This window comes from Acinonyx jubatus, chromosome F2, assembly GCF_027475565.1.
Source record: "Acinonyx jubatus isolate Ajub_Pintada_27869175 chromosome F2, VMU_Ajub_asm_v1.0, whole genome shotgun sequence".
Taxonomy (NCBI): Eukaryota; Metazoa; Chordata; class Mammalia; order Carnivora; family Felidae; genus Acinonyx; species Acinonyx jubatus.
The window spans coordinates 17069521-17097496 of record NC_069394.1 but is presented as its reverse complement, the minus strand read 5'-3'; the positions used below and the strand labels follow the sequence as shown (position 1 = coordinate 17097496).

Sequence of the window (27976 nt, the reverse complement as noted above, 5' to 3'; positions counted from 1 at the left end):
TCAAGTTGTACATTTTAATTTACAATTTTTACCAATAAAAAGAATTAGTTACAAAAGGGGAAGTTCTCTATACAAAATAAGGATTTTTTTTCCCCACTCATAAAGAGAATCCACTGTATGTCCTGCCTTGCCAAATCAAATCTCAACTAGCTTGCTTAGCTGAATTATTCCAAAAAGATAGGTAATCCAGACAAGATTCATAAAATCATCAGCTCTTTACACGTGTTTAAGAAGAATTTAATGAACATTCTGCCTTGAACGAAGGTATTCTAAAGAATACTTGTAACCTTTACCGAAACGACTGCTCTCAGGCAGCTGAATTGCTAAGAGAGCATATACAAGGGCCTCGAGCTCACTCGTCATGAGAATCTTCTTACGCTTACAATGAGTTTCCACTCCTGTACAATGAGGGCACATGTGACATAACAGGAATAATGGCTTTTAAAGTTTACAAGTAAATTTTATTGTGGCCACAGGTCAACAGCACAAACACACGACAGTTAAGGTTCAGAGTCTCTCCGCCTCCTTTATCGTGTAAATTAAATAAGGAGAGGTACACACAAATTTTATTAAAACCAAGCTGCTTTCAGGTCCCCACTTCCTAGTGTCACACACGTCACTGTTTTAAGGGTGGGGCAAAGCACAGTCACACTGGTAGAGCACAGTGTTTCCTGAGAAGAAACCAATCAAAATGTTCAAAGCCAAACCACTCAACACTGCTCCTAGGCCTAGCCGTCTGCTTTCAGAATAAAAACAGAAAATAAGAAACCGTGAAACACCATAGCCTTCAAAAAACTTTATTGGGGGATAAGCCTAGCTCTGATGGAAAAAGCCCCTATGGGGGAAAAAAAAAGTTGTGGGTATTTAAGCTGGTCTGATGTACATTCATGACTTCTACATTCATGGCTCAAAATAAAGACCCTCAAACACAAGTGCTTCTAAAGCCATTACAACCCAAAATTATGTGATTCACTTAGATGTGCTTATATTAGCTCTTATAATATGACCTATGTACAGAGGAACTGTGTCCTCACCATTAACTGAAGCATGTGGCCATTCAAGGTGGCGGGAGAGGCAAAAAAAAAAAAAAAAAGACAATTTAAATAGGGTATAAGGTTCTCACTCCACACTATTCAATAAACATATATCCAGAATGAGAATGAAATGGAACCGATGCCCAGGTGCCTCTCAAAGAGAGTGACTCCCCGGGGCACGTGTGATTTGGAATTTCCTAGCACAACACACCCCACTACTCCGGGGACACGCAAAGCCAGCATGCCCTACATGAGACGCAAAGGGACTATCCCTCACACAGTTTGCACCTAGGCCCCGTGCAAGACGCAGCTCCACTGAAGTTGTGATCCCCTCGCTTAAGGAAGAAAACGCCTAGCAACAACCTATGCCTCATTAACACCAATCTGTGTCCTCATGGCCTAGTGGTGCTGTTTTTTTTTAATAAAAAACACCTGTAGCAGTGGCAAATGGTCACAACTGACATCGGGTCCCAGCAATTCCAAAAGAGAAAGCTCTCCAACCGCTGGTCCAGTCTTTTCCCCTATTGTTATAGTTCTGCCACCAAGGGGAGAAAATGGTGGACAAGTTCTTTGAGCCCAAGCCTTGGCAAAAGTCAATAAATAAGAGAGCTTGTCAAAGGCAGAACCATCTCAGGGGCAACCTCCCCCAGCTGCAAACGTGGAAAAAGAAGGAGGGAGGCAGGTGTGCAAGAAAGAGGTAAGAGTCCCTTTGCCAAGGGTTTCGTGACCCAACCCCAGATTCCCAGTTTGGTGCCAGCAGACCAGGACCTGCCAAAACCCGTTATTGAGACAGAAAAGGAAGAGAAGACACCAAAAAAGAGAGTCAGTTCTGAAATTTGCACAGTTGATATTTGTTCTTCGTAGCAGTAAGGACTTGAATGAGAATCACGAAACTTGAGGAACACTTATATTTTTCTTCAGGTCTTAAAAAATTGTGTCTTGTACTGAAAGACTACATTCAGTGTGGGTCAGGTCCAACAGCGTTTGCTAGAACTCGGTGGTTAAGCACGCCCAGCACTGGGAGGAGACTTCATCTGAGCAGAGTGGCTGGTGGGCAGGCCAGAGGCCGCTCCTTCACTGGTCTCCAAGCCGAAAGCCCTGTCCCCAGTTGTGTCTCCCACCTCCGCCATTCTGATCAGCAGCCCGCCTCATGCTGGCGGGGGGCACACCGAATCCTGACACCCCTCCTCTCCTGCTGGGCAGCCAGCGGTACCTGGAGCGGGGGTAGGGGGGAAACAAAGGAGAGAAGACGAGATGATCACTTCCGCACGGTGATCTGACCATTCAGCACGTCTCCCTTTCCTGCATCCCCATGGCATCTGTCACACTGAATTATATTAGTCTGGCCAATGGAAGACAATGTCTTACTTAACTCTGCCTTTTCAGCACTTAGCGATGCCCGGACCACAGACTGTGCTCACTTTTCGGATTTCTTAAATTTACTACGTCTCCAGCCAAATTCACACTCTAAAAAAAAATCGTTTTCTGATTACAAAAGCAATTCATACGGAACAGTATAGAAACAAAAATATTACTCCCACAAGCCCAACGACCAGAAAGAACCACCTATACATAGCATTTTGATGGATCTAAATATGGATCAACCTGGATCAAAGGAGGTAACAGAAATTCACTTGCAAAGGACCAATCTGCAGCCTGCACGTTGAGGCCCACACGGCACCTCCGCCCACACCTGGGCCCCACGGCCGTCAAGGGGGATTGGAGATGCCCACTTTGTCTTGGAAACTGGGGTGTTTTTCAATTTTTGCATTTATACATTTTTGAGAGACAGAGAGAGACAGAGTGAGAGAGAGAGCACACGCACAAGCGGGGGAGGGGCAGAGAGAAAGGGAGACACAGAATCCAAAACAGGCTCCAGGCTCTGAACTGTCAGCACAGAGCCCGACGCGGGGCTCGAACTCACAAACCACAAGATCATGACCCAAGCTGAAGTCAGACGTTTAACCGCTTAACCGACTGAGCCACCCAGGCGCCCCTGGGGTGTTTTTTAAATGTTCATTCCTAATCTGTCTTCTGACAGCCTTCTTTCTATCTCAAAGACGGTAGGAAAGCTGCAGTCCAAAAAGCTTACCTGACTTCCCACCTTACAGATTAATGACCTAAGAGTCCCAGAGCAGCTAAGAAAACTTAAACCCAGGTTTGTGTTCTCCATAGTCTTTCCCTTCCTTGTCTATCAGTAAACTGAGAACGTGTTTTGTTGTTTTGTTGTTGTTGTTGTTTAATGTTTATTTATTTTGAGAGAGAGTTAAAGGTCAAGTGGGATAGGGGTAGACACAGAATCCCAAGGAGGCTCTGCATTGTCAGCACAGAGCCCAATGCAGGGCTCGAGTTCACAAACCACGAGATCACGACCTGAGCAGAAATCAAGAGTCGGATGCTTAACCGCCTGAGTCACCCAGGCGCCCCAAGAATGTGTTTAAACCTATTCCACTTAGATCCTAGTGTTTAAAATTTTGTGAGAAGGCAGAGGCCATCATCTGACAGCCCTGTTCAAAACCCTCACGGCGCCAAGAGCAGACCGTGAGTGGTAACATGTCCACAGCAAAAAGCTTGCACAGCACGTCCGTATCATAGAACGTTTTGCTTCCACCAGGTGCTGCATAAATTCACCTCGTCTTTACCACAACCCTATGAGCCAGGCACTACTATTACCCCATCTTGTAAATGAGAAAACCAAGGCAAGACTAAATAAAACCCTTCTAAAAAGCGAGTGTCCAGATTCCAACCCAGGCAGCCTGGTTCCAGAGTGTGTGCCTGTACCACTTACTGGACTACAGGCTTCGTGCTACAGACGGGACACACGGGGTGCGATTCAGGTGACCGCAGTTAGGGACTGGAGTCCTCATTTGTTCACATCATCCCTGACGCCTTTGTATTCCTGCCGAAACCACACAACGAACCCCTTTCACACAGAAAAATAACTACGTGCAGAAGACGATCTACTTTTCGAAATGCAATGCAGAACAGTGATAGATCTTAGAATTCTAGAACTCCCCATCTTCCCTTTTAAACAAATACAGCTTTGTTTTCAAGTCAAAACGTCTGTCCAACTCCTGACTTCCCCACATCCACGATGTTCTGGTACAATAATATTCCTCCAAAGTATATAATGAAACAGAACACTTAAAAAGGGCTGCCTTGCTTTGCTTCTCACTGTAAGACAATATGGGAGCCATCGCCACTGCTTAGACGGATAGTGAAATTAAATGCAAGTAATTAGTACAAAAAGACACCCAATTATACATAATCAACAAAAATTTATGGTAATTTCAAAGCAGTTAGTGCTTTTGCAAGGAGCTGCATTTTGTCATCTGATCTGTATGCAAAATTTAACAGAAGGGCTTTTCCACCAACAGAGAGCGCTCAAATGGAAGGCAGGCTTTGGCATGCCACTGATTTTTGCCACTAGAATCTCACATGCTTTGTTGCCTACAACTGAGAACTATCTCCAAGCCAGGAAGTCAGAACACGGCCCCTGAAAGTAAGAGAACTGTTGGCCGCCCACCAAATGAGCAAGTTGTGTTTTAATCAATTCATCCGCCATCTGACTTGATAAACCTAGACCAAAAATCCAAACCCGCTGCTATCGTGTCCTTTGATAATCAGAAAGCAGATTGGTCATTTGTTTTTTTAGCCTGAAGGCAACTCAAGGCTCAGAAGACAAACAAGTTTCCTTTCATGCTCTTTAAAAAAAAAACACACAACAAAAGTGTACTTCTCTGTTTGTATATAATACGTCACAAAAGAAGGCTTTTAAAACCCTACCCCTAAATTACAAAGGGGGTGCAGGGTGAAGGGGTCTCAAGTTTTACTGCTCTCACTGACCCCTTGGAAGAATGATGAATCACAAAACATTAAAACGAGCAAGATGAGAAAGGGTTTTCCTTCTTTAAAGCTTTTAAATACAAGCTATTATTGCATATCCCAGACTGGAGATTAGGTGTGATTGTCGGGCAGGCTGTGACACCCAGATGGTGATTTCACTGGTCCCTTCTTCAACAGCCTTTTGCCTCACTGACAGAATGGTCCCACTCCTGACATGCTTAAGTGTGTCAGCATCTCTTCTGGCTCGTGAAATCCCACCCTAGCCCCAACTTTAGGAACAAGGCTAAGAGCTTGTATTTACCGAACACCCACTACTGTGCGGCCAATAGCCTGCCTTACCGCCCACAGCCCGATGAGACCCGGCTTCCCCCCAGCGTACAGGCTTGCAAGTTGAAACTCGGAGGTTTTATTAAGCAACTTCCCCAATAATCAAAACTGATGAAAGAGGGGAACGGGATTCCAACCCAAGTCTGTCTCAAAACCAAAGCTGTACCCTCAGCCTCCTCACCTGAGTAAACCCTAGGAGCGGCAGAGAAAGAACCAGCACACATTCCCATGGTGCCTACACTCTACAAACCTCAAGTTTCTCACTTTCACTTTGAAAAGTTCCAGAAATTTTCCATTCTATAATATCTGATAGAAAAAATGTTTGGGGTGCCTGGCTGGCTCACTTGAAGAGCATGCAACTCTTGATCTCAGGGTTCAACATGCCCTATGTTAGGTGTGGTGATTACAAGGGAGGGAGGGAGGGAGGAAGGAAGGGAGGAGGGGAGGAAGGGAGGAAGAGAGGAAGGAAGGAAGGAAGCAAGAAAGGAAAGAAGGAAGGAGAAAGGAAGGAAGGAAGCAAGAAAGGAAAGAAGGAAGGAGAAAGGAAGGAAGGAAGGAAGGAAGGAAGGAAGGAAGGAAGGAAGGAGAATGGAAGGAAGGAAGGAAGCAAGAAAGGAAAGGAAGGAGAAAGGAAGGAAGGAAGGAAGGAAGGAAGGAAGGAAGGAGAGAAGGAAGGAAGAGAAGGAAGGAAGGAAGGAAGGAAGGAAGGAAGGAAGGAAGGAAGGAGAATGGAAGGAAGAGAAGGAAGGAAGGAAGTTAGGAAGGAAGGAGAAAGGAAGGAAAGGAAAGGAAAAGAAAGGAAAGGAAAGGAAAGGGAAGAAAGGAAGGAAGGAAAGCGAAGGAAGGAAGGAGAATGGAAGGAAGGAAGGAAAGAAGGAAGGAAGAAAGGAAGGAAAGGAAGGAAGGAGAAAGGAAGGAAGGAAGGAAGTTAGTTAGTTAGTTTGAAACTGCCAACCAGTGAGGTAGCTTTATCCCCCTACCTCTTCTCTGGCCAAATCTTGTGTAAAATTGATGCTCTCAAAGCATATACTGTTGTCCTGTTACTGTGCCCAGCCCCCTGGCGCACTGTGGGCTGCGCTGGAGCTGCACATGGGGCCCCACCTGTTCAGCAGAGCTAGAATGTTCCCTGTGATGCCTGACTGGAGTCAGCAGCAGCCCCTAGCTAGAAGGGCTCCAAGGAGAAGACAAGGCTGTGGCTTTGATCCCTGACTTCCTGTGACTGTGGGACCAGGACAAGTCTGCTGGTTCACATTTCTCCATCAGCCGCAGAGGTAAATCCGACCCCTCATGGAGTTTGATTAGGATGCCTAAGACACGGGTGGTGAAATAAATGACTGTGACATGAGAGAGAAAAATACTTACAGAAACTGAGGTGTAGACAGGAAATTCCTTCCTCCCAAGTCCATCGGGTATCTGAACATTAGGAAGAAATAAAGATGTCCGACAAGATTTCCAATTAGCTCATTGATCACCCTGCAAACAAAGAGGCAAATTAGTTTCAAGACATTCAAGCAGTGAAGTGAGATGTGGCCGGTTTTAACTAACAGCAAGGGAAAACAGCCTTCCTGGCGGCCCATTTCTGGTCCCGGGCAGCCCGTGGTGGCTCTACAGGGAGCCCTTTCGTGGTCTGCGTGGCAAATGCATTCTGAGGGGAAGGGGAACCAGTCCTGCTGGGGTCTGTGCTCTCCAAGGGCAGCTGCCCTCCGACATCTCTTTCAAGTCCCATCTCATCCTCAAAATCTTGTTTTTGCTACTTCCTTGCCTCCAGAGATGCAAGCTGCAAAGCTTCTGAATGCTTCAGCCATAAGTACTATATTTGCAAACCATGGGCAAATGGGAAGACCAGCGAGAGAGAAGCGTGGGGAAGGTGGGGGGAGAGTGCAGGCCTGTTCGCACATTCCTGGAGCCACAGCACTTGCCCCTCGCCTCCTGCGTCCTTGAATGTAAGACATCACAAAGATCACTTTGCGTGGCTGACCTTGTAATCCTAAAACACACACTGCCTTCGGTTTTTCCTGGCTTACGTACAGGCCCTCGAAGGTTCTATAGATCCACTCCTACTATCAAATACCCTGCGTTGTCCTCTGCGGCCACATGATTCCTGTCAGGGACAAATCAACATCTGCAGCCACTCCCGGGCTCTGCCCTTGGCAGCTTCAGCACGCTCAGAACTTGCTAGGCTCTAAACAGTGTCGGTCTGCTTAATTCACTCATTTCTGTCAATATGCTGCAGACATCAGGACCACACAGAGCAGGTATGTCAGACATATTAAGAACAAGGATCCTCAAAATCTGTTAAAAATGGAAAATACTTTGTAGTATAAGTGGGAGTTCACAGAACAGTTGCATCTTGAGATCTTCCTTTTAAAATTCTGACTGGATACATTGAAGGTTTTCCTCTCAGCTCAAATTCCAGGCTGGAAATTTGACCCTATTTGGCTATAATTTCTGTACTATCAAACCGCTTTCAAAACTACTTCCCATCTGAGAATCTGCATTTTGATGACTGGTGAGCAGTTTTCAAGGCATTCTGGAAATGCCTCAAGAATAAAAAACATAGTAATTTCACGCATAGTTCTTAGAGGAGTCAGCCTAGACACAAAGTAGTTTCTGGTTTGCTCAATCTGGACAGTGAATCCAGAAATATTTTTCAAAAGCACATACATGGAAGTATACTGTGCCTAACGATGAGCTAACAAAATAACAATCGTTCAGTGCTAAATGTGCTTAAAATCCCGCGATGTAATCAATTACATCAAAATGAAATTACAGTGGACCCTTGAACAACACAGATTTGAACTGCGTGGGTCCACTTGTATATGGGTTTTTTCATGTATACAGTACAGTTCTGTAAATGTATGTTCTCTTCTTATGATTTTCTGAATAACATTTTCTTTTCCCTAACTTACTTTATTGTAAGAATACAGTATATGATACATATAATACGTTACAACCTAAAACATGCATTAATCGACCGCTTATGCTAGCAGCAAGGCTTTGGTCAACAGGAGACTAGGAACAGTCAACTTTTGGGGGAGTTAAAAAATATACACAGATTTCCAACTATGCAGGAGGTTGATACTCCTAATCCCCGTTGTTCAAGGTCAACTGTATTTCATAAGTCTGAGGTTCCAATGCATCGATGCTGAACTTCTTTAAAGTTTCAGAAAGACTAGAGAAGACAAAGAATAATGGAAGTCTTTTAAGGATTTGTTTCCAATTAAATAAATCGAGTATTTACTTACGAGCCTCCGATGATATAGTTGAATCCAAGGATCACCCAAGGTAAATAACAGGCCTAGGAAAACGTAAACACAAACATGAATAACCACCCCTAAGAAGGACGCAGGTGCCAGGGGGCTGGAACGGGTAAGCATATACTGGTAAGAGCTTTATATAAATCCTGTGGAAAGTCACCCCCAAAATTTCTCAGACCAATCCATCAGTACTGTACTTAAAACTTCCAATCTAAAATTCGTATATTAGTAACTGGAGGGACAGAGTACTGTGCCCATGGATCAGATACAATACATGCCCTGCTGAATGAATACTAACAGCTTCACAAAGGAGCTGGGTGTCCTATGGACACTCATGAAAACATGACCCATAATAGAACCACATTAAGACTCCAACTAGCAAACTGTTGCCAATGAACTAAAAATATCCCACCTTTTTAGGTTCTTCTCTTACATACTTCACAAAATTACTTGGGATTTTTATCTCATTATACACGGATACCCTGAACTAATACTCTCCCAAATGAGAAAGCTCCCCAGTTGAATTCAACATCTGAGCCTCTGTCCAGATTCAACACATCATACCAAGAGCTAAGGGAGCTACAAGGAACTTCACAAACTAGTAAAGAAAGGGTTCTACATAAATAACTTGAAGGCAGAATGTGGTAAATATTCTGGAACATAAAGTACTGGAAAGCCCCAAGGCAAGACTAATTCCAGGCAGGAAACCCAGGAGTATGTTCAGTCCCAACTCAAATGAAGACCAGGTAGGATTTACAAGAGGAAGAAAATCAAAGAGATGTTACAGGTGGAAAAGTGTGAGAGAAGGAACTAACGGAAGTGTCTGGGGGGAAAAACAAATCTGTTTTAGCTGAAGTGTAAAATACATTAACAGGGAATGATAACAGACTTTAAAAGGAAATGCTCCCCATGAGTATCTTTCCTTCCCTCTATCATACACACAGACACAAGACTGTTCAGGGACACATGCCTAAGGGGCCAAGAAGTAACAGTCAGCAAAGGAAGGATTCCAGGTGGGCTAAAGAAACGCAGGGCACTGACCAGGGGACTGAACAGGGGAGGGGGGCTTGCCTATGGTATGTTGCTCTGCAGTGACCTCTTCTGGACGAGTCAGAAAGTGCACCTCTCAGATGAAGAGGGATTTCTGTGGAGACGAACGAAAAGGAAACTTTTCCAACTAGGTCAAAGTACCTTAAATCGTGTTCCAAACCAAAATGATACAATCATGTCTCTGTTCAGCTGGGCCCAGACATAAAGTACGGACATGATCAGAGGAATCATCAGCAACTGCAAAAGAAGTCAACGTGTAAACACAAGGCTCCAGAGGCACTTCAGAGGCTTACCGTGAATCTACCAGGTTGGGTTTTTTTGTTTTTGTTTTTTTTTTTGTTTTTAACCTCTCCCCTCCAAACAAATTCTCACATGGCTATTCAAAAACCAAAAATAAATTCAATCATCAGAATTACAAATTGATCCTTTTAGTTAGTCCATTATACAAAGCATGCTACAAAATCCTGGAATAAAATCCAACAGAATTATTTGAGATGGATTCAGAAATATCAGGATCAAGCTCGGGTACTTGAGAAAAGGAGGCAGTAGGGACGCCTGGGTGGCTCAGTCGGTTAAGCGTTGGACTTCAGCTCAGGTCATGATCTTGCAGTTGGTGAGTTCCAGCCCCCAAGTCAGGCTCTGTGCTGACATTTCGGAACCTGAAGCCTCTTCAGATTCTGCGTGTGTGTGTGTGTGTGTGTGTGTGTGTGTGTGTGTGTGTGTGTGTCTGCCCCTCCCCCGCTAGTGCACTGTCCCTCTCTCAAAAATAAACATTAAAAAAAAAAAGAAGGCAGTAAAGCTTTACTTACTGTATATTCTCAACTTAAAAAGTACATATCCATATAATGCATAGAAAATACTGGAAAACCCTCATTCTCAATGCACAAACATAATGAAGAACCCAGAAATGAGCAAGGAAAGTAATGGTTTAGATAATTCATGTAAGACCTTCAAAGAAGCTCTAATTCTATAACTGCAAAATGCAATTTAAGTTTCTCTCAAAGGCCATGAATAAGTAAATCTGAAACATGTAAAAGGGCAGTTTCAAGGGACACTTACCTGCATGTCCATTGCTAAGCCAGTAATCTTGGTTTATAAAGTTAAAGATCAGATACAAACAAAGCAATTCGCACCTAGTATAAGTTCATTTCATTCCTGTGTTCTGAAAGAAAACACTTTTCTTATAGTTCAAACTGTTTAAAACATTCCAGAATCCCAAGTTATCGAATACTCTCCATTATGAATATTCTATCAGACTATAGGATGTCACGGAAATGTGAGAATTTAACTGCTTTGGCCCACGACTCAGTTGGCCCTCTTGCATCCTCTTTGCCTTGCCCTGCATTTTAGCACCTCTTCTCCAGCTGGAAGATGACGATACCTGTGCCCTGAAACAAATAATGATTCTACTCACATTCAGGGCTCCACAGCATGGCTGAGGTCCAAAACGATTTTTTTTTCTTCCCTTAAAGGAGGGGAAAGGGCATCCAAAGTGCCACATGTCCTGGCTCCCGGCCAAGCTTCAATGGCACCTAAGCCCCAAAGCAATTCTGAGCTCACCAGCTCCGCACAGACTGAGCCATCGTGCTCTTTCTGCTGCTCTCACCATCTGTAAAGGTCCGCAGCTGGAAGGCTGCTGGCAGCGGGGGTTGAAATGCAGCAGAGACATGCTGTGGCCCTTCCCAGAGCCGGCTCACCCTGGATGGACTGAATGACTATGTAGGCCCCGAAGACGAGGACGGCAACGAAATCAGAAAAGGCTGCTGGCTGTAAATTAACTTTCTGATAAGGAGCACAGATTCCAAAAGCTGTCTCATGGCACGGAATCTCTCTGCTGCAGTCAACGAGCTGTCACACGTGAGAACACAGAGAACTGGGAACAAGAGGGACAGCAATACAATTGAACCAAATGTGGAAAACCTCACCAAGGCAATGGCAAGAGAATGCACCACTCAAGGGCCGTATGATTGACTACGGCTCTGAAAGCGAACTTTAATTATTCTTAATTATGAACTGTAGTAAACAAAGATGCAAATGCTATCATTTGAACTGCTGTACACAATACCATCTACTTTCCCAAACCTGAAAATAAAATGGTTTCTTTCTGGCCCAAAGTCACAGACTAAAGGATACCACGATGCAAATCCAGTTAAAAAGGAGCATGAATAAATAGTCTGCAGGCCTCCCATCAAAAGCTCCTAGAAACAAAAATAAGCCAAATGTCACAGTCCAGAATTTCAGAACAAAGTGATTTCTATGTAGAGAAATGCTTCAAAAAATTCTAGAGAAAGCCAAAATGAGAATATTTTTAAACTTCTCCTCACAAGTAAAAAAAAAAAAAAAAAAAAAGGAAAATTTTTAAAATACCTAAAGCCATGTCTTCCAATAAAGCCCTGAACTACAGTCAACTGAGTGAGGCTAATCTGTGTTCTCCTAACCGAATTCCAGTAAGTACCATCCTCCAACTACCACAAGCTGTAAGACCCGCAGGGAGGGCAGTCGGTTCCACGGCCAGTGAGCTCCCATCCCCTGAAGGCTTCACAACTAGTCGGCCTCTCCTTCCTGGCTCTCCTCGTGGCCCGATGACACATCTGTGATCACTTGTCTCCCTCCTCCCTCTGCGAGACCATAAGCTCTGATACTGGAGAGACCCCATCTGTCTGGCCTGCCACTGTGTCTCCAGCAAGACTATGCTGGGAGAATCTTACTGTTGTTGTTATTAGATGCACACACACACACACACACACACACACACACACTCTCTCTCTCTCTCTCTCTCTCTCACACACTCTCACTTAGTCTGACACTGGGCTTTCTTGAGAAGATTCAGTCTCCTTCTTCTGGCTTACATTCTAGCAAGGGAAAACAATGCTGGCGGAGGGGAAGAGTGAGGGCACGGCCAAACCTTCCCATAGACTCTGACTCTTCACCTTCAGACCACATCCGGGAGGTAGAAGGGAAAGACCTATACCCCCTTTTTACCGACGAGGAAATAAAGTTACATGACCTGGATCACATGGCTTGTTAGAAGCAGGGTGAAATGTAATTACTAGTCCAGTGCCCTTGTCACCACACCAAACACCAGGCTCCGTCTTATTCCTGGACCAAACAATCAACACTGGCCCTGCTCTCCCTTCTAAGGGTGAGCCCTCATGCCTTCAGGTGGGAGACCAGAAGAGAGGCAGAGACCACACACAAATGACTGTAAGGTCATTCTAGCTCAAACAGCTACCTTCCCTCCCCTCCACACCCCCTCATAATCGCATGATATGTAGTCAGTTAAAAAAAAAAAAATCCTCTCTCTCTCTCTCTCTCTGTTTCAAAAATAAATAAAAATAAAAACATTAAAAAAAAATTTTTTTTAAAGGACGGGGGGGGGGTGCTCCTGGGTGGCTCAGTCGGTTAAGCATCTGACTTCGGCTCAGGTCATGATCTCACGGTCCGTGGGTTCGAGCCCCGCGTCGGGCTCTGTGCTGACAGCTCAGGGCCTGGAGCCTGCTTCCAATTCTGTGTCTCCCTCTCTCTCTGCCCCTCCCCTGCTCATGCTCTGTCTCTCTCTGTCTCAAAAATAAATAAAAACATTAAAAAAAGTTGTTTTTTTTTTTAATCCTAACAAGTGTCCAAAAGACAGGGAAAAAAATTCTATCTAAAAGAAAAAAAGTTTCCAGCAAAAGTCTCTCCTTCTTTCTCTAATTTCTCCCCTGGTGTCTCAAAGGCACGCTTTAGCCACAGTGTTAAGGAAGCTCAATGATGGGGATCCCTATGGTGAATCAAAGCTAATTTCTGAATTTTAGTAAAATTTGCTTTTCTTTTTTTTTTTTTTTTTAAGTAGGCTCCAGGTCCAGTGTGGAGCTTGAACCCGTGATCCCAAGATCAAGAGTCGCATGCTCTACCAACTGAGCCAGCCAGGTGCTCCTGTTGACTTTGTGATTCGGAAGCATTCTTCAGATTGAATACTTAAGCTATTGTAATCACATAAATTACAATACTACATTATTTGGCAAGTGTGCAACTGGGAATTTATAAAGTAAGTGGTCTCAAACTGCAGTCTTCCAGTTCAAATCAGAAACCTTATAAATAAGCCAACACTGCTGTATATTTCATTGACTCAGGTAGGAAAATACGCAGGTGGCAAACACATTGTCAGGCTGTTACCGTGAGGCTGTATGGTGGAGGGAAGACTGGAATCAATGAACCAGGGCTCCAGTCCCACACGTTATCTCAAATAGCTTTGTGACCTTTGGGGCATGTCACCACCTCTCCAGACCATTGTCTTCTCGTTGTGCAATCTTATTTTAAATGGGCAGGTCTCAAAAGTTCCTCTCAACATGAGGGTTCAGAACCGCATTATTCCTAACAGTGAAAAACGAATACAAGTCAAATGTCCATCAACTGATGAGTGGAAAAACACGCGACACGTGGGTGGCTCCGTGGGTTAAGCATCCTACTCTTGGTTTCGGCTCAGGTCATGATCTCAGTTTTGTGGGTTCAAGCCCCACGTCAGACTCTGCACTGACAGCACAGTGATTCTCTCTCTGCTTCTCCCTGACTCGCACTATCTCTCAAAACAAATAAACTTAAAAAAAAAAAAAAAAGGAAAAATAACCACATAAGGGAATCTCATTTGGCAATAAAAAGGAATGAGGTACTAACACATGCTACATGGAAGAATCTTGAAAACACTAAGTGAAAGAAGCCAGTTACAAAAGATCACCTATTGTATGATGCTGCCTATAAGAAACGTAGAGAATGGGCAAATCCAAAAAGGCAGAAAGTAGATCAGTGGTTGCCTAAAAGCTTAAGGGGACGACCAGGTTGAATGGAAATGGGGAATGGCCGTTAATGGGCACAGGGTTTCTTCTTGTGGAGACGACATATTCTCAAGTTAATTATAGTGATGATTGCACAAATCTATGAATACCCACTAAATTGTACACTTTAAATGGGTGGAACTGTATAGTATTTGAATTATATATCAATAAAACTTTAAATAGTACCTCTCAGCTCTAGAATTTCAAAATGCTCTGTGACTGGATAGTAAGGAATGGGGGAAGCTTAAAAGAATTAAAGCAAATAAAAGAGATCAATGGGCTAATAATCCTACAGATTGATCTTCAGTGTTATTCAGGTATTACAAATTAGTTATATTACCTGACTAGATAGGAGGGGTGGGTAAGTGGGTTCCAGGGCCTCAAGTAACGGAGAGAAAACAGCTTACAAAGAAAATATGGTCATGGCATTATTGCAATTTAGACTTCAAAATGGCATTAGGATTATTTTTAAGTCCTTGAATTTCAGAGATAAATATTAGAAAATTTACAGATGAAATGATATCACGTCTGGTATCATTTGCTTCAAATAATCAGGGGTGGGAGGACAGACATGAATAGAGATCAAATAAGATCAGCTAGGAGATAACAGTTCAAGGCGAGGAGTAGTTACAAAGGGGTTCTTGCAGGCAGGTGGACACATACTACAACACGGGTCAGACTTGAGAACATTCTAAGTGAAAGAAGCCTGTCACAGAAGGACTCATAAAGTGTCCCAAATAGGCAAATCCGTATGCACAGAAAGTAGCTCAGTGCTGGCCAGGAGCTTAGAGAAAGGGGGGGATGGGAGATAGAGAGTAACTGCTTTGGGTTTCGAGGGCAATGAAGATGTACTGAATTAGACAGTGGTTGGTAGTGGCTGAGTAACGAGACCAGAGCCCACAGAACTGTATACTTTAAAATGGCTAAAACAGGGGTGCCTGGGGGGCTCAGTGGGTTAAGCATCTGGCTTCGGCTCAGGTCATGATCTCACCGTTCGTGAGTTCGAGCCCCCCGTCAGGCTCTGCGCCAACAGCTCAGAGCCTGGAGCCTGCTTCCGATTCTGTGTCTCCCTCTCTCTCTGTCCCTCCCCCACTCGTGCTCTCTCTCTTAGACAATGAACAAATGCTTAAAAAAAATTTTTTTGTAACGGTTAAAACAGTCACTTTTATGTTCTGTGAATTTCATCTCAACAAAAAGGAAAACAAAGGCTCATTAACCTTTCTCACTACTTTTGTGTACATTTGAAGTTTTTCTGTAACAAAATTTTGAAAAACTAGTCATGGATCATCCACACTTAGAATTTCCTACTGATATAAAATAATACTACTCCAATAGCTCAATCCTCAATGAAATTACACCAGGGGGTAGAATGCTACAGCATTACTAGCAAGTTCAACTGGGACAGGGGAGAATAAAAATCACATATGCTGGGGGCTTTAGGTCCAAGCCCCCTACTGTGGTCACAAGACTGTGGGTCAGTTTCACCTCCGCCAAGCCACTTTCCTTCCCTGAATCTCCTCTTTTTCCTCTGTAAAACTAAGGGGATGGGCTAGGTCCCTTCCGGTGGTAAGAGTCGATGACCTGACACTTAATGTAGTGATTTGTTTTTGAAAAGCACCTTGTGCAAATGCCAATTTAAGGAAAACACATTTGACACCAATGCCCATCCTTCTACTTCCCTACAGTTATGAGACTGATTCTCAATTCTCAAACTGACTTAGATTTAAGGGTGGTTCAGAATTCTCTACCCTGAGCTAACAGCCAGCAGGTTTATAAGGTCTCTGGAGTCGGCCAACCTTTTCAAAATCATTTAGGCTTAATAAAACTTTGTTCACATTTTGACCCAGCAGCATCAATTTACTGCTCTCAGGATAAGCAACTCAGAACAGCACACGAGGTATTGTACAAAGGAAATAACAGTACCGAGAAACTTTTAAGAAAAGATTTTTGTAAAAAACCAAACAAACAAAAAAACTTACCCATAACACCATATGGGCAGTCCTATCTAATAAACTACCATATTATTAAATCCCAGTTATATATTTCAAAAGTGAGTAATTCAATCACAGAGAATAACTTAAGGCTTTCATAGCATGAAGAAGTGTTTTTCAACCCCAGTCTGGGAGATATATACACTTCAGCCCAGTTGACATTTAAGGACAAGGACTGGGGCACCTGGGTCACTCAGTCAGTTAAATGTCCGACTCTTGATCTCAGCTCAGGTCTTGATCTCAGAGTTGTGAGTTCAAGCCCCACAGTGGGCTCCAAACGGAGTGTGAAGTCAACTTAAAAAATAAATAAAATAAAGGACAAATGAGTACCATGTGACAGAAACGGGTGAGAAGTCAAATTTAAGTGAGAGGCACACAAGTCAGCCACTAAGGACAAGGTAGGGACAAGATGTATTAAGCTCTGGTCTTTCATTTTTTTCACCTATAAAATGGTGACACTGTTACTTATGCTTCATGATGATGTCGTGAGGATTAAAAATCAAATAAACTAAGCGCCTAGTACAGTCCTGGCACAGTTACTACTGAGCATTGACTATCATTATGCCATTTCCTTACAAGCTAACTGCCCTCAGAATTCTTCCAATAAGTAACTGGCAAATTAGAACTGGTGAATTAGAAACAAATCTTAAGACAACTATGGAAAACATACCTGTTTCAAGACGTGTAGAATACTGATACAAGAAATATAAATTGACCAAATAAAGAAATCCAGTTCCTGGGCCCACAGGGAAATAAAAGGTGGCAGTGATTGGCCTCCAAATCTGTCCAGATCAAAACAGACACAGTGGTTAGTTTCTCCAAGCCTGGTTAATTTTTTTTTTTTTTAACTCAACAAAATTCACCCTTGCAAAACATTCTCCTCTGTGATGAAAGCAACCAAAGGGATACCACCAATATAATTCAAGAACACTGAAGAAAAGCTCCCATCAGCTACCATCATACCAATCTGCAAAGCGATGGAATAAAATCATGTAATATAAGCAATAAATATTCCTAACCAAGTTGAAAAAAATCAATACTAAGGAAATATATGGTTAGTCTTTACTGGGAGAAGGGCCATAGTTAAGCCTGTCAAAAATGAATTATAAAGACAGGCTCCAACAGCACAGTAATATCTCCTTTTGGGAGAAAGAATATACCGGGGTGACAAACCTTACCAAAAAATGTCATTTTCAAAAGGTAGAAGTAAAATAGAAATGTTTTTATTCAAATCACTGTGCTATTTAGGCAATATGGATATATGACTTTACAACTGTCCCATCCCCTCAACACACACACACACACACACACACACACACACACACACTTACCAAAAAGTCTACAATGAGAAGGAAGTCTTCCTCCTGACCTTCATCTCCTGATTCCCTTTCCATCAACAACAATCAGTTTCTTGTATTTCTTTCAATAACATTATGTGTTACTACTGTTCATTCTTCTTCATCCTACCTTGTATTGCATGGTTCTATGCCTTGTTTAAGTCCCTTGACAAAATATTTTTATTGGCTGTAAAGTATTCCTTTTATGTGAAGGTCCAAAATTTGTTTAAACCGTTACAAGGCCACGGTTGAATATTCTCGAATATCCTCTTTATACACTTACATATAGGATCAAATCCTGTGAGTTAATCTGCTAAATTAACAGACTTCTGCATTTAATTTTGGTAGACATTGCCAAATGCCTACAAAAATGTTTAACCAACTCCTATACTTACTCCTAAAATGTACATTAATGCCCGTCTTTTCTCCATGCCGTCACCATTTAGTGTGTATTTACGAACTGTTTTTAAAACTTTAGCACTTCCTTTCTTCATTTTCCTGCCAGATTTGCATTTCTTTATATATTATGGAAATTCCCCTTTCTCATTGTTGCAAATATTTTCTGGCCATTCATCTATGCTTTTACGGTATGCTTGCCATATTTTGACATGTAAAAGTGTAATTTAAGGTAGGCAAATGTATCCGTCGGGTGTACTTGGATGCTCATGTAGCTCACAAGCTACGTCTCCACTTAAGAGTATCAAAATGTTCACAGTCCTACCGTGGCACATTCATGTTCGTGCACATTCATGTTCGTCTCAGGAGTAAGGAAGATAACCTACTTCTTTTTCTAGGTGCTCACTCAGCTTTCCCAATCCCATTTACAGAGTAACCCATACTTTCTCCATTCATTTGAAACACTACTTTCTTTCTTGTTTTTTTTTAAATATTTTTTAATGTTTATTTTTGACAGAGAGACAGAGTGCGAGCCAGGCAGGGGTAGAGAGAGAGGGAGACACAGAATCCGAAGCAGGCTCCAGGCTCGGAGCTGTCAGCACAGAGCCTGACATGGGGCTCGAAATCGTGAACCACGAGATTATGACCTTAAGCTGAAGTCAGACACTTAACCAATCGAGCCACCCAGGTGTTCCGAAAAGCTATTTTCATTATCTATTTATTTCCTTTTATATTAAAATCTATTATTATAGTAAAATGCTATCCTGTTTGGAACTGAATTCCCCTATCAATATCAAGCTACTTTAATGCCTAGTTTTATAATATGTAACAATATCTGGTAAAGTGATATGATTAAATAATCCCCCTCCTGTTTTTCTTCCACATTTGTCATGATTTTCTTGGCTGGTCTCAACATTTCATTTTCTCAAAAGAACTAGAATCGGCATCTTTATTATATCAATGTGATAACCATTCCCAGCCAGGAAGAAGTCTTTCACAGCTTTTAGAAGTTTTCTATTGAGCTATGCTTTCTAGCTCTAATACCAAACCACCAAAGCCGAATTACCTTACTGTTTGTAGTATTAGCTGGATTACTTTATTGTTTGTAATAGATTTGAAAACTGAGCCTCTTGGGCTTTCAAAGTATACAACTCTATCTGTAAATAAAATTTTGTATCTCATTCCACTGTGGTCTAATTCACTGGCTAGTACCCCCGAACAACCTTAAATAATAATAGTGGTTGAAGTAGACGACCTTCCCAGTCCTTCGGAAATGCCAGCATAATGCTGGCTTTTGACTGGAGAGCTGTGTGTCTCACTTGGCAAGCATGTAAGATCCCCACCCCCCAGCATCCAGATGTTTTCGGTAGTGGGTCATGTGAAGAAGCAAAGAGTGAGCACGAGGGAGGGGTGGTCTGGTCTTGGGAAAACGACTAAAGTCCGAGAGAACTACAAGAGCACTGAACAGGTACTGCTGACAGTGTGGGTGTGGCTGGAATGGGGGACACTGGAGGTGGCGCCTGGCCGGACACAGAGCTGCCACGTTACATCCTCCGAGTACAGGAACGTAGCCCTCAAGGCTCTGTTCCCTGCGGAAGAAAACGTGCTTTATAAAAACACCCAGAAGAGTGACTTTGCAAGAACCCTCTATTAAACCAATAAAACAAGTAAGTTAAAACTCATGTGGATTTATTTACAACTTTAACATAGACGCATCATTTAACGGAAAAGATGTGAGGACTGTGAGAGTTCTCACCAGAAGTGATTTGAGAACACCAAGATGTTAAGTGTTTGGCTTACAAGCTATCACTTCCGGGCCTCAATTTCCATCTGTAAACTGGGAATGATAGACTAATACTTGCCCTATTCTGATGGGTGGTTTAAAAAAAAAAAAAAAGTGTGCTATTCTGCTCATTTACATGCACTGATTCAGGGGGCGGATTTTACAGATGAAGAACAGAAATGAGAAAAGGTTAAATAATAGCTAGCAGGTGGGGGAGGTAGAATTTTATCCCAGACAGCTTGACTCCAGAGTTTATGACACAAAACCCCTGTTTTTACAATGTCTCTCACAAGTGGCGTCATTACTATGAGCTATAATTACAACTAGTAAAAATTTTAAGTCCTCCTATACTTGTATAATCCTGATTCTCCCTGCTTACGAAAAGCACTGGGGGCAAAGACCAGAAGCAAGCTAGCCCTGGCCTTGGCTCTTAAGTAGCCGCAGGGCCTTGGAAAAGTCTAGACCTCTGAGTGTATATCTTCATCTACCCGGTGATGTCTGTCCTATGACTCTGCCCTCCTTAGCTCACAGAGTTTATAAAACGTTGGAATTAAGAAAACGGATTACAAAGGTGCTTTGAAAAAAAAATTGTACGTGTAGGTGTATGATGATTACAATCTCTTAGAAGACACACACTGACATAGTTTTTACAAATTCCCATTTTAAGCTACCTCCATATCCCTGCAAATTACTCAGGACCTGATTTTGGAAAAGAAACCCTGTTTTTTTCCGACTACATTTTCCCCTAACACTGACGCCACCATGCTATTTTTAGCCCCTGTGTGCACCTGTGCTTTGGAAATCAGTGTCTGTCAAAATATCTCACTTCTTTTCCCCGTTCATTAAGCTTACCCTTGAGTTATACTTGGCTTTCATTGATCTAAGAGACTTGATATTATTTTTGTATTACTTTAAAATGATAATTTGAAAACACCAGGAGAGAACTTATCTCTTCAGAAAAACACAATGTAATGTATTTCTGGAATCCCCAATGAAGGGGCCCAGCTAAATTCCCTCCTTTCCTCTGACATGCAAATAGTTAGAATAAGAAAATGGATTTTCAGGGCTGGGAGTGCAGACATGCTTTCCGCCCTGGGGAGCCTGCCCCCACCCCACAATGGGGAGCCAGGTGCAGTACCAAGGGCACAGGATAGGCAGGCAGAGGGGAGGGGAGGGGAGCAGCTCATTTTATCCCCACAGCCTCCCAAGGTAGGAACCATCATCACCCCCAGCTTTTTCTTGAGGAAAGCTGGGCCCTCATGAGAGTTTAGGTGATCTGCACAGAGTCCCTCACTTAGAAGGAGGCCCACATCTGCACTGGCATCTAAGGCCTCTGAAAAGGGGTAAGACATCGTTCTTTACTTACTAGTCCCACAGCTTCTGTTGAGAGAGTGGGTGGCAGCCAGCCTTGAACTAAAATTCTCCCAAACAATCTGCTGCTGAAATAATGACAAACGCTACCCAGTCTAAAGTGGGGGGAGTTCTAAAGTACCAAAAGCAGACTTTTTTTTTTTTTTTCTGAAACGGTACAAATTGATTGCTTTGGAGGTAAGAAACTCTACACAGGTCACCAAACAAGAAAGAAGAGGAGCATCCATGTGCCAAATGCTGATGTTAGCAAAGTGTGGCTTTTTCTTTTCTTTTTTTTTTTGACATCCTAGGTAGGCAAGAAAAACGAATGAAAAATGAAAGGCACCGAGGCTCAACTGTGGACTGTAAAAGAGCTATTGGAAGCCATCTATCCTACCCCTGGGTATGTACTCAACAGAAACGCATACCTGTGTTCACCAAGACATGTACCAGAATGTTCACAGCACTATTCATTACAGCCAAAACCAGACACTATCCAAAAGACCCATCATCAGTAGAATGGGGAAAAGAGATGGCGATCTAGTCACACGATGGACCAATATGAGGACGAACAATCTATACCCATGAGCAACAGTACTAGTGACTCAAATGCACTGTTAAAAAGAGACCAGACACAATAGACTACATACCGTAAGATTTCATTCATAGAAAGTAAACTAATTGGCAAACGCAATCTATGATACTAAAAGGTAAGATAGTAGTTACCCTTGGAGGGGGCAGTTACCAGAAGGGAGCTACAGGAAGGTTTACTGGTATGTTCTGCTTCTTGATCTGGGTGCTGGTTATACACAGGTATTCAGTTTTTAAAAATTCAGCAACTTGTAAATGTATAAAGCGGACTGAAGTGGACAGGACTGTTAAGGAAAGACATTAAAGCTACACATACCAAAACACTAGCCACTAAAGTTCTAATCCAAACCTTGAGGCTACTTCCATGCTCAGCCTAGAGACCAAGTTCATCTCCCTTCTGGTTATGCAATGTATAGGTTTCTCTTCCCCGGTGTGCTTTTTTTTTTAAGTTTATTTATTTTGAGAGAAAGAGAGAGAGTGAACAAATGTGAGCGGGGGAGGGGCAAAGAGAGAGAGAGAGCTCCCAAGCAAGCTCCCTGCTGCCAGCACAGAGCCCAGGGCAGGGCCCAATCTCACAAACCGTGAGATCATGACCTGAGCCAAAATCAAGAGTCGACACTTAACCAACTGAGCCACCCAGGTGCCCCTTCCCCAATACACTCTTAATTCAATCTGCTAGGGTTGCTATCATCGGGTTAAAGGTAAATAACATAAAGCAAAAGCTTGGCAAATAGAAGCACAAGGCCCAAATCACAGATTTGGTGGATGCCATTTCTTCTGATTCCTGAAAACAAATGAGGGAAATTGAGAGTTCATCTCTTCCCACTTGAAGTCAGGATGCTTTTAAGGGGGCAAAATACAGGATAATCATCCAGCAGTCACATTTCAATTTCAGTTACAAATTAAAATTAGAATCTCGGGGCCCCTGGATGGCTCAGTCGGTTAAGTGTCCAACTTCAGCTCAGGTCATGATCTCACGGTTTGTGAGTTTGAGCCCCGCATCGGGCTCTGTGCTGACAGCTCAGAGTCTGGAGCCTGCTTTGGACTCTAGGTCTCCCTCCCTCTCTACCCCTACCCCTCCCACTCACACTCTGTCTCTGTCTCTCTCTCTCTCAAAAATAAATAAACATTAAAAGAATTTTTTTACTAAAAAATAAAAAAAAAATTAGACTCTTACTGCCCAGAGAGAAAAGGCAGTAATGGAAGGAATTACTATTCACTAGAAAATAAAAATGGACACTATTTTTGAACAGCTTATTACGAGAATATATACTGGGAACTTTACATTTTGCTATGAATTTTACATGACAGAGGCACGGAGTAGATAACATACTTCTTCAATTTGAAGATACTCATTTTTGAGTTTCTAAAATTAGTATGTGGCTTACAATCCAATACATTCATTTAATGGAATTTCTACTCTCCCTCCCCTCCAAAAAGTTGTATTAAATTGATGGTGCATCTTATAATCTATGGAGTTAGATCAGAGTTCATACGGTATTAAATGACCCCCACTTTTAGATAACGAAACTGAGGCTCAGAAAGAGTACTAAGTAACTTGCCTGAGGGCATATAATATAATGAGTACGGGGCTGAGCCAGGTCTTGGGGAACCATGACTCAACTCCTTGAAATCCCCTGGTCTTTCTATTTTAAGAGAAAGTAGATAACTGACTTGGAAGAAATCACCCTCAAAAATGTTTGCTAAACACTTAACTGTGTGTTTTGGTAGATTCGATGTGAAGGAGTTGAAAGAGGCAGCTCAAAACTATCTGACTCACCAAAGTAGAAACCGGAACTGGAGATGATTACAAACTGGAGTGATACTGGTCTCAGGATGCCCGTGGGAGCTGAACGAGGTGGCGTGGAAGTACAACAGAGATGCAAGGAGGTGCGGTGCCTCTGTCCAGAGAAATAGACAGCCCTGGGAGACACGAGCTCAGAAAGCGCAAGGGCTGCAGGACTAGGTCATCAAGGACCAGCAGGAAGACATTTATTTCATCATTATGAAGTAGCTATCTGATCAATGCGTGTTGAACATGAGGGACTAGGAACTTTGGATAACGGCACAGTGAGTCTTAACATCCCATCCAAACTAAGAAAAATAACACTTTAAACTCTGCAGTTCCAAACCAACAAGCTAGTCAGATGAAGCCTAAAGATAAGGAGGAAAAGGGACTTTCATCTCTTCCAACATGAATCCGCAATTCTAAATCAATCATCCCCAATTTTTTTTAAGCTGTTCAAGGCTCAGCTTCGAAGGAAAAGATGAGCCTCCAGCAGAAAGCACACCGCATGCTGTTTGTCACACACCGACCTCTCAGATGCAGGTTTTCTTTCAGCTGCTTCATTTGCAAATGAGTTCCTCTAGGTGGGTCTGAAAGCTAAATTTGTCCAGAATGGGCACGAGCCAGAGCAGCAGAGAGAAGGTCTAGATACTGGCCTTTTCCCATCTGGACAACCAGCGCACTGTCCTGCCCCCCACTGCTTCTCCCAGCTCTCAGGACGACAAAACAATGTAAGGAAGATGGGAAAAGCACGGGAGGGGGGACACGAATGATGACTCTTCTAATCAAGGCACATCTGTCAACATTCACCTGCAGTCTATTAGAAAGGCTTTCTTATTTTACCAGTCTGACAACACAAGTGAGCAAGATTTTGCAAGGAGGGTCAAAGAGCCAGTTTCGACCAGATCCTTCTCACAAAATGACTTACAACCACCGCTCCTCCTGCACACATATTACCCAGCATGCCGCCCACCAGGCACAAAGTGCACAACAGCCACTAGGTCACAAATAATAACCAGAGCTGGCAGCAGGCCCACATCATTTTCTAATCTCCAACTGCCTGCTTAACTTCTGCACTCAGATGCCTAAGAAACATCTCTAGACGTAACATGGCCAACAAAGAAACTCTTCATCCACACCCTCCCCTGGCCCCCCAAACCTACGCCATCCTAAACATTTCCCACTTGGTAAAGGACTCCACCATCCACTGTGGAAACAGCGGCATCTTTGAGTCCTGCTTCCTTCAGCTACTCCCCTGCCACATTCATTCAGCAGCAACCTTGTCCACGCTACTCCAAAATCTACCTACTTCTACCTCTGCAGTCACCCTGACCCAAAACATCATCTCTCTTGCCTTCTAACTGGATTTCTCTCTCTCCCCCATCCCGGGTGCTAAGTCCGTCCCACAGAGCGGTCAAGCAATCTTGCCAGTTCTCTGTTCAAAATGCTCCAAAGCCTTCCTGGTGTCTTCAAAATAAAGCTCAGAGGCACCTGGATGGCTTAGTCAGTTGAGCGTCTGACTCTGGCTCAGGTCATGATCTCACAGTTTGTGAGTTCAAGCCCCACAAGGGGCTAGCTGCTGTCAGCCTGTCAGCACAGGGCCCGCTTCGGATCTTGCTCTCCTCTCTCTGCCCCTCACCCATTCACATGCTCTCTCTCTCCCAAAAAATAGATAAAACATTAAAAAAAATTCTTTAGTAAATAAATAAAGTTCAAAGCGCAAAGTCCTGTACAACCCAAGCCCAGCCCACCTTTCCATCCGTGCTTTATCGTACTCACCCCTGGTTATCTCTGTCTGCATCTGCCAATCCTCATCCCTACAGCTGACTTGTAACCAGCTATCCGGTCTTCCTTCCATTTCTGGGGCCTGCCTCCCAGCCTTCCTCTTGCTAACCCTTGTTCTTAGAAGGCTGTCCCCAGAGCCGGATCTTCCCAAAGCTGGCACCTCGGCATTCGGATTTCAGTTCAGGCATCTTCTCCAAAGCCTTTCTGGAACACTCTATCCAATGTTATATGCCTTAAGTCACCCTCGATCATATGCCTCTCTCTTATTTTCTTCATGGGAGCTGGGACTTTCTGTCCTATTCACTATTGTAGCTCCAGTACCCAGCACTGGCAAGTGCCAACTATTTCCATGCATTCAACCAACATGAAAGCACCTGCTATGTGCCAGGCCCTATTCTAGGTAACAAAGACGGTGGTAAACAAGTCAGGGATCTGGTTCTCGTGGCGCCTTCTTTTCTGCAGGGAAGCTGACTAACCAATGCCAACAGGTGATATGTAGCAAGTAAAATTAAGCATAAAGGAGATGGAGTGAAGGAGGAGTATTAATTCATGTAGGGCAATCCATAACACCTTGCCAATAAGGTGGCACCGGGAAGAGACTTGAAGAAGGTAAGGAGGTAAATCAAGGTTATCGTCCTCAAACAGAGAAACAACACATGCTAGCAACCTGAGGAGAGGGCGTCAGCTGCTGAAGGAAGAGCAAGGATTCCACTGTGGAGCCTAAGGTGCAAGGTGGATAGTAGCAGCAGTTAAGGCCAGAGCGGCAGTAGGGGGCTTTGCAGGCCACTGGAAGGACTTGCATTTTATACATCTGATTTGAGAAGACATGGAAGGTTCGGGATAGAGGACAGACAGGCTTGATTTATATTTCAAAAGATCACTCCAGCTGTCTACAGAAAAGACGGAAAGGACCTGAGCTGGAATGATAATGGCTTGCAATGGAGAATGAAAAGGGACCTGTTACTCTGGACGTATGTCTAAAGTACAGCAAACTAGTAGCTGGCAAGTTATGGGATGTGGGAGAAAGACAAGTCGACGATGACTCCATAACTGGTAGCTTGAGCTCCTGCAATAATGAAATTGCTCTTTACTTCTAGGGCAAAGGAAAAGGGTAACCATTTGGGGACATGTTAAATTTGAGATGCCTATTAGTCATCCGAGTGGTAATTTCAAACAGACAGTTGGATATCAGGAGACAGATCTGGACTGAAAGTATGTATATTTGTATTTGAGAGTCCTCAGTTTATAGAAAGTATTTAAACCCATGAAGCTAAATGAGATCTCCTATAGCTGGGGACCGGTAGAGAAAAGGGCCTATAACTGATCCCTGGGGCACATCACAACATTTAAAGGTCAGGATGATGAGGAACAAGCAGCAGAGACTAAGAAACAGTAAATTGGGGGGAGACAAGGCAGGTTATCCACATGCCAATTAATGTGCTCAAATTAATGTCAAATCTTAGTACCTGACCTGCCACTGAGTAAAGATCTAAATCACAGAATCCAGTGAATAAAGATAATCTCCAGGAAACTAATATTCCCTTGCCAGAAATACCCTGGAAAGTTTCCTTCATGCTTAAATAGCAAGGCCTTCTATTTTGGGAACAATTTCCTCTTTACTCGTCCCTTCATACATTCTACTACTACATGTCACATACGAGGTCGGAGCTAGGTGGAACGCAGATAAACAAACCCACTCTTTGCATCTGACCACAAACCACTCCCGCAAAGAAAAAGAAAAAAAAAAGCCTCTATTAACATAAGAAGTACTCGGCTGAATGTTGAGTAAATTGACATCCTCATGGCACCCACGTGAGTGGCAGAGGAAGGTCAGAGGGCACCTGCTCCGGGTAGAACCAGGGTGCTAATCACCGGCGTCCAAAAGATTAACAACGATCACAGAATTACCTTCCCACTGGCTCCTTCTCTGAATGCAGAGGGCAGGGAGCATAATCTTAATAGAAGAGCAAAATCAGTCCCTTCCCAATGGGCCAAAGCCACTTTTCCAACCATCCGTGCCCTAGCTCCAGACCCCTTTTTTGCCTCCACCCCGCCCCCAAACCACTGGACCGGTTTAGGACCTCGCCCTAAACCGCTGGAGCCGTCGCACTACAAATCCCACCAGGCACCGCGCGCCCACGACATGCCGGTCTACGCTCCGCCACCGCCGGGCCTCCTGGGACCTGTAGTCTCCACGCCCCTCCGCGCTAGTCAGTACCTGGAAGCGATAGAGGAAGGCTTCAGGCCAGAGGAAGAAGTAGGCCGGGCTGATGAGACCGAGTTTGCCGACCAAGGGCACCGCGACAGTGGCGGCGAACCAGTAGCGAGTGATGGCCGGGATGCTTCTGAACCAGTCCCCGATGTCCGACATCTTCACCTTTTAGGTGGCCAGGATGCGCACAGCCGCCGACTCCCAGTCCCTGGCCCCTCGCGACACGGCCCGTTCAGCGAGTGGAAGGTGTCGAGGCGGAAGCCGCCCAAGCCGCCGATAAGAAGGCGGAGATCGGCGGACGTGGCGCCACCGAATTCGGACGAGCGAGGGAGCGTTCGGCGGCGAAACTTCCCCTTCCGGCGGCCGCGGAAGACGTTGACCAGAAGTCCCGCCGCTTAAAGGGCAAGCACCGATTTTACC

At 43.7% G+C, this 27976-nt stretch overlaps 1 protein-coding gene across 2 annotated transcripts; it reads right to left on the bottom strand.

Annotated features, from left to right (window-relative positions):
• On the bottom strand, positions 1–27940 carry DERL1 (derlin 1). 2 transcript variants are annotated; one of them, XM_015075825.3, is made up of 8 exons: positions 27563–27940; positions 16987–17098; positions 11648–11712; positions 10574–10600; positions 9656–9751; positions 8453–8505; positions 6570–6680; positions 1–2247 (listed from the first exon to the last, which is right to left on the bottom strand). In XM_015075825.3, the coding sequence occupies exons 1-8, from the start codon at positions 27713–27715 to the stop codon at positions 2109–2111; spliced, it is 756 nt and encodes a 251-aa protein (XP_014931311.1). In that variant the 5' UTR covers positions 27716–27940; the 3' UTR covers positions 1–2108. The 2 variants fall into 2 exon arrangements, with proteins under 2 accessions (XP_014931311.1, XP_053064589.1); XM_053208614.1 differs by lacking the exon at positions 27563–27940 and adding an exon at positions 25339–25548.
• Between the last annotated feature and the right edge of the window lie 36 nt (positions 27941–27976).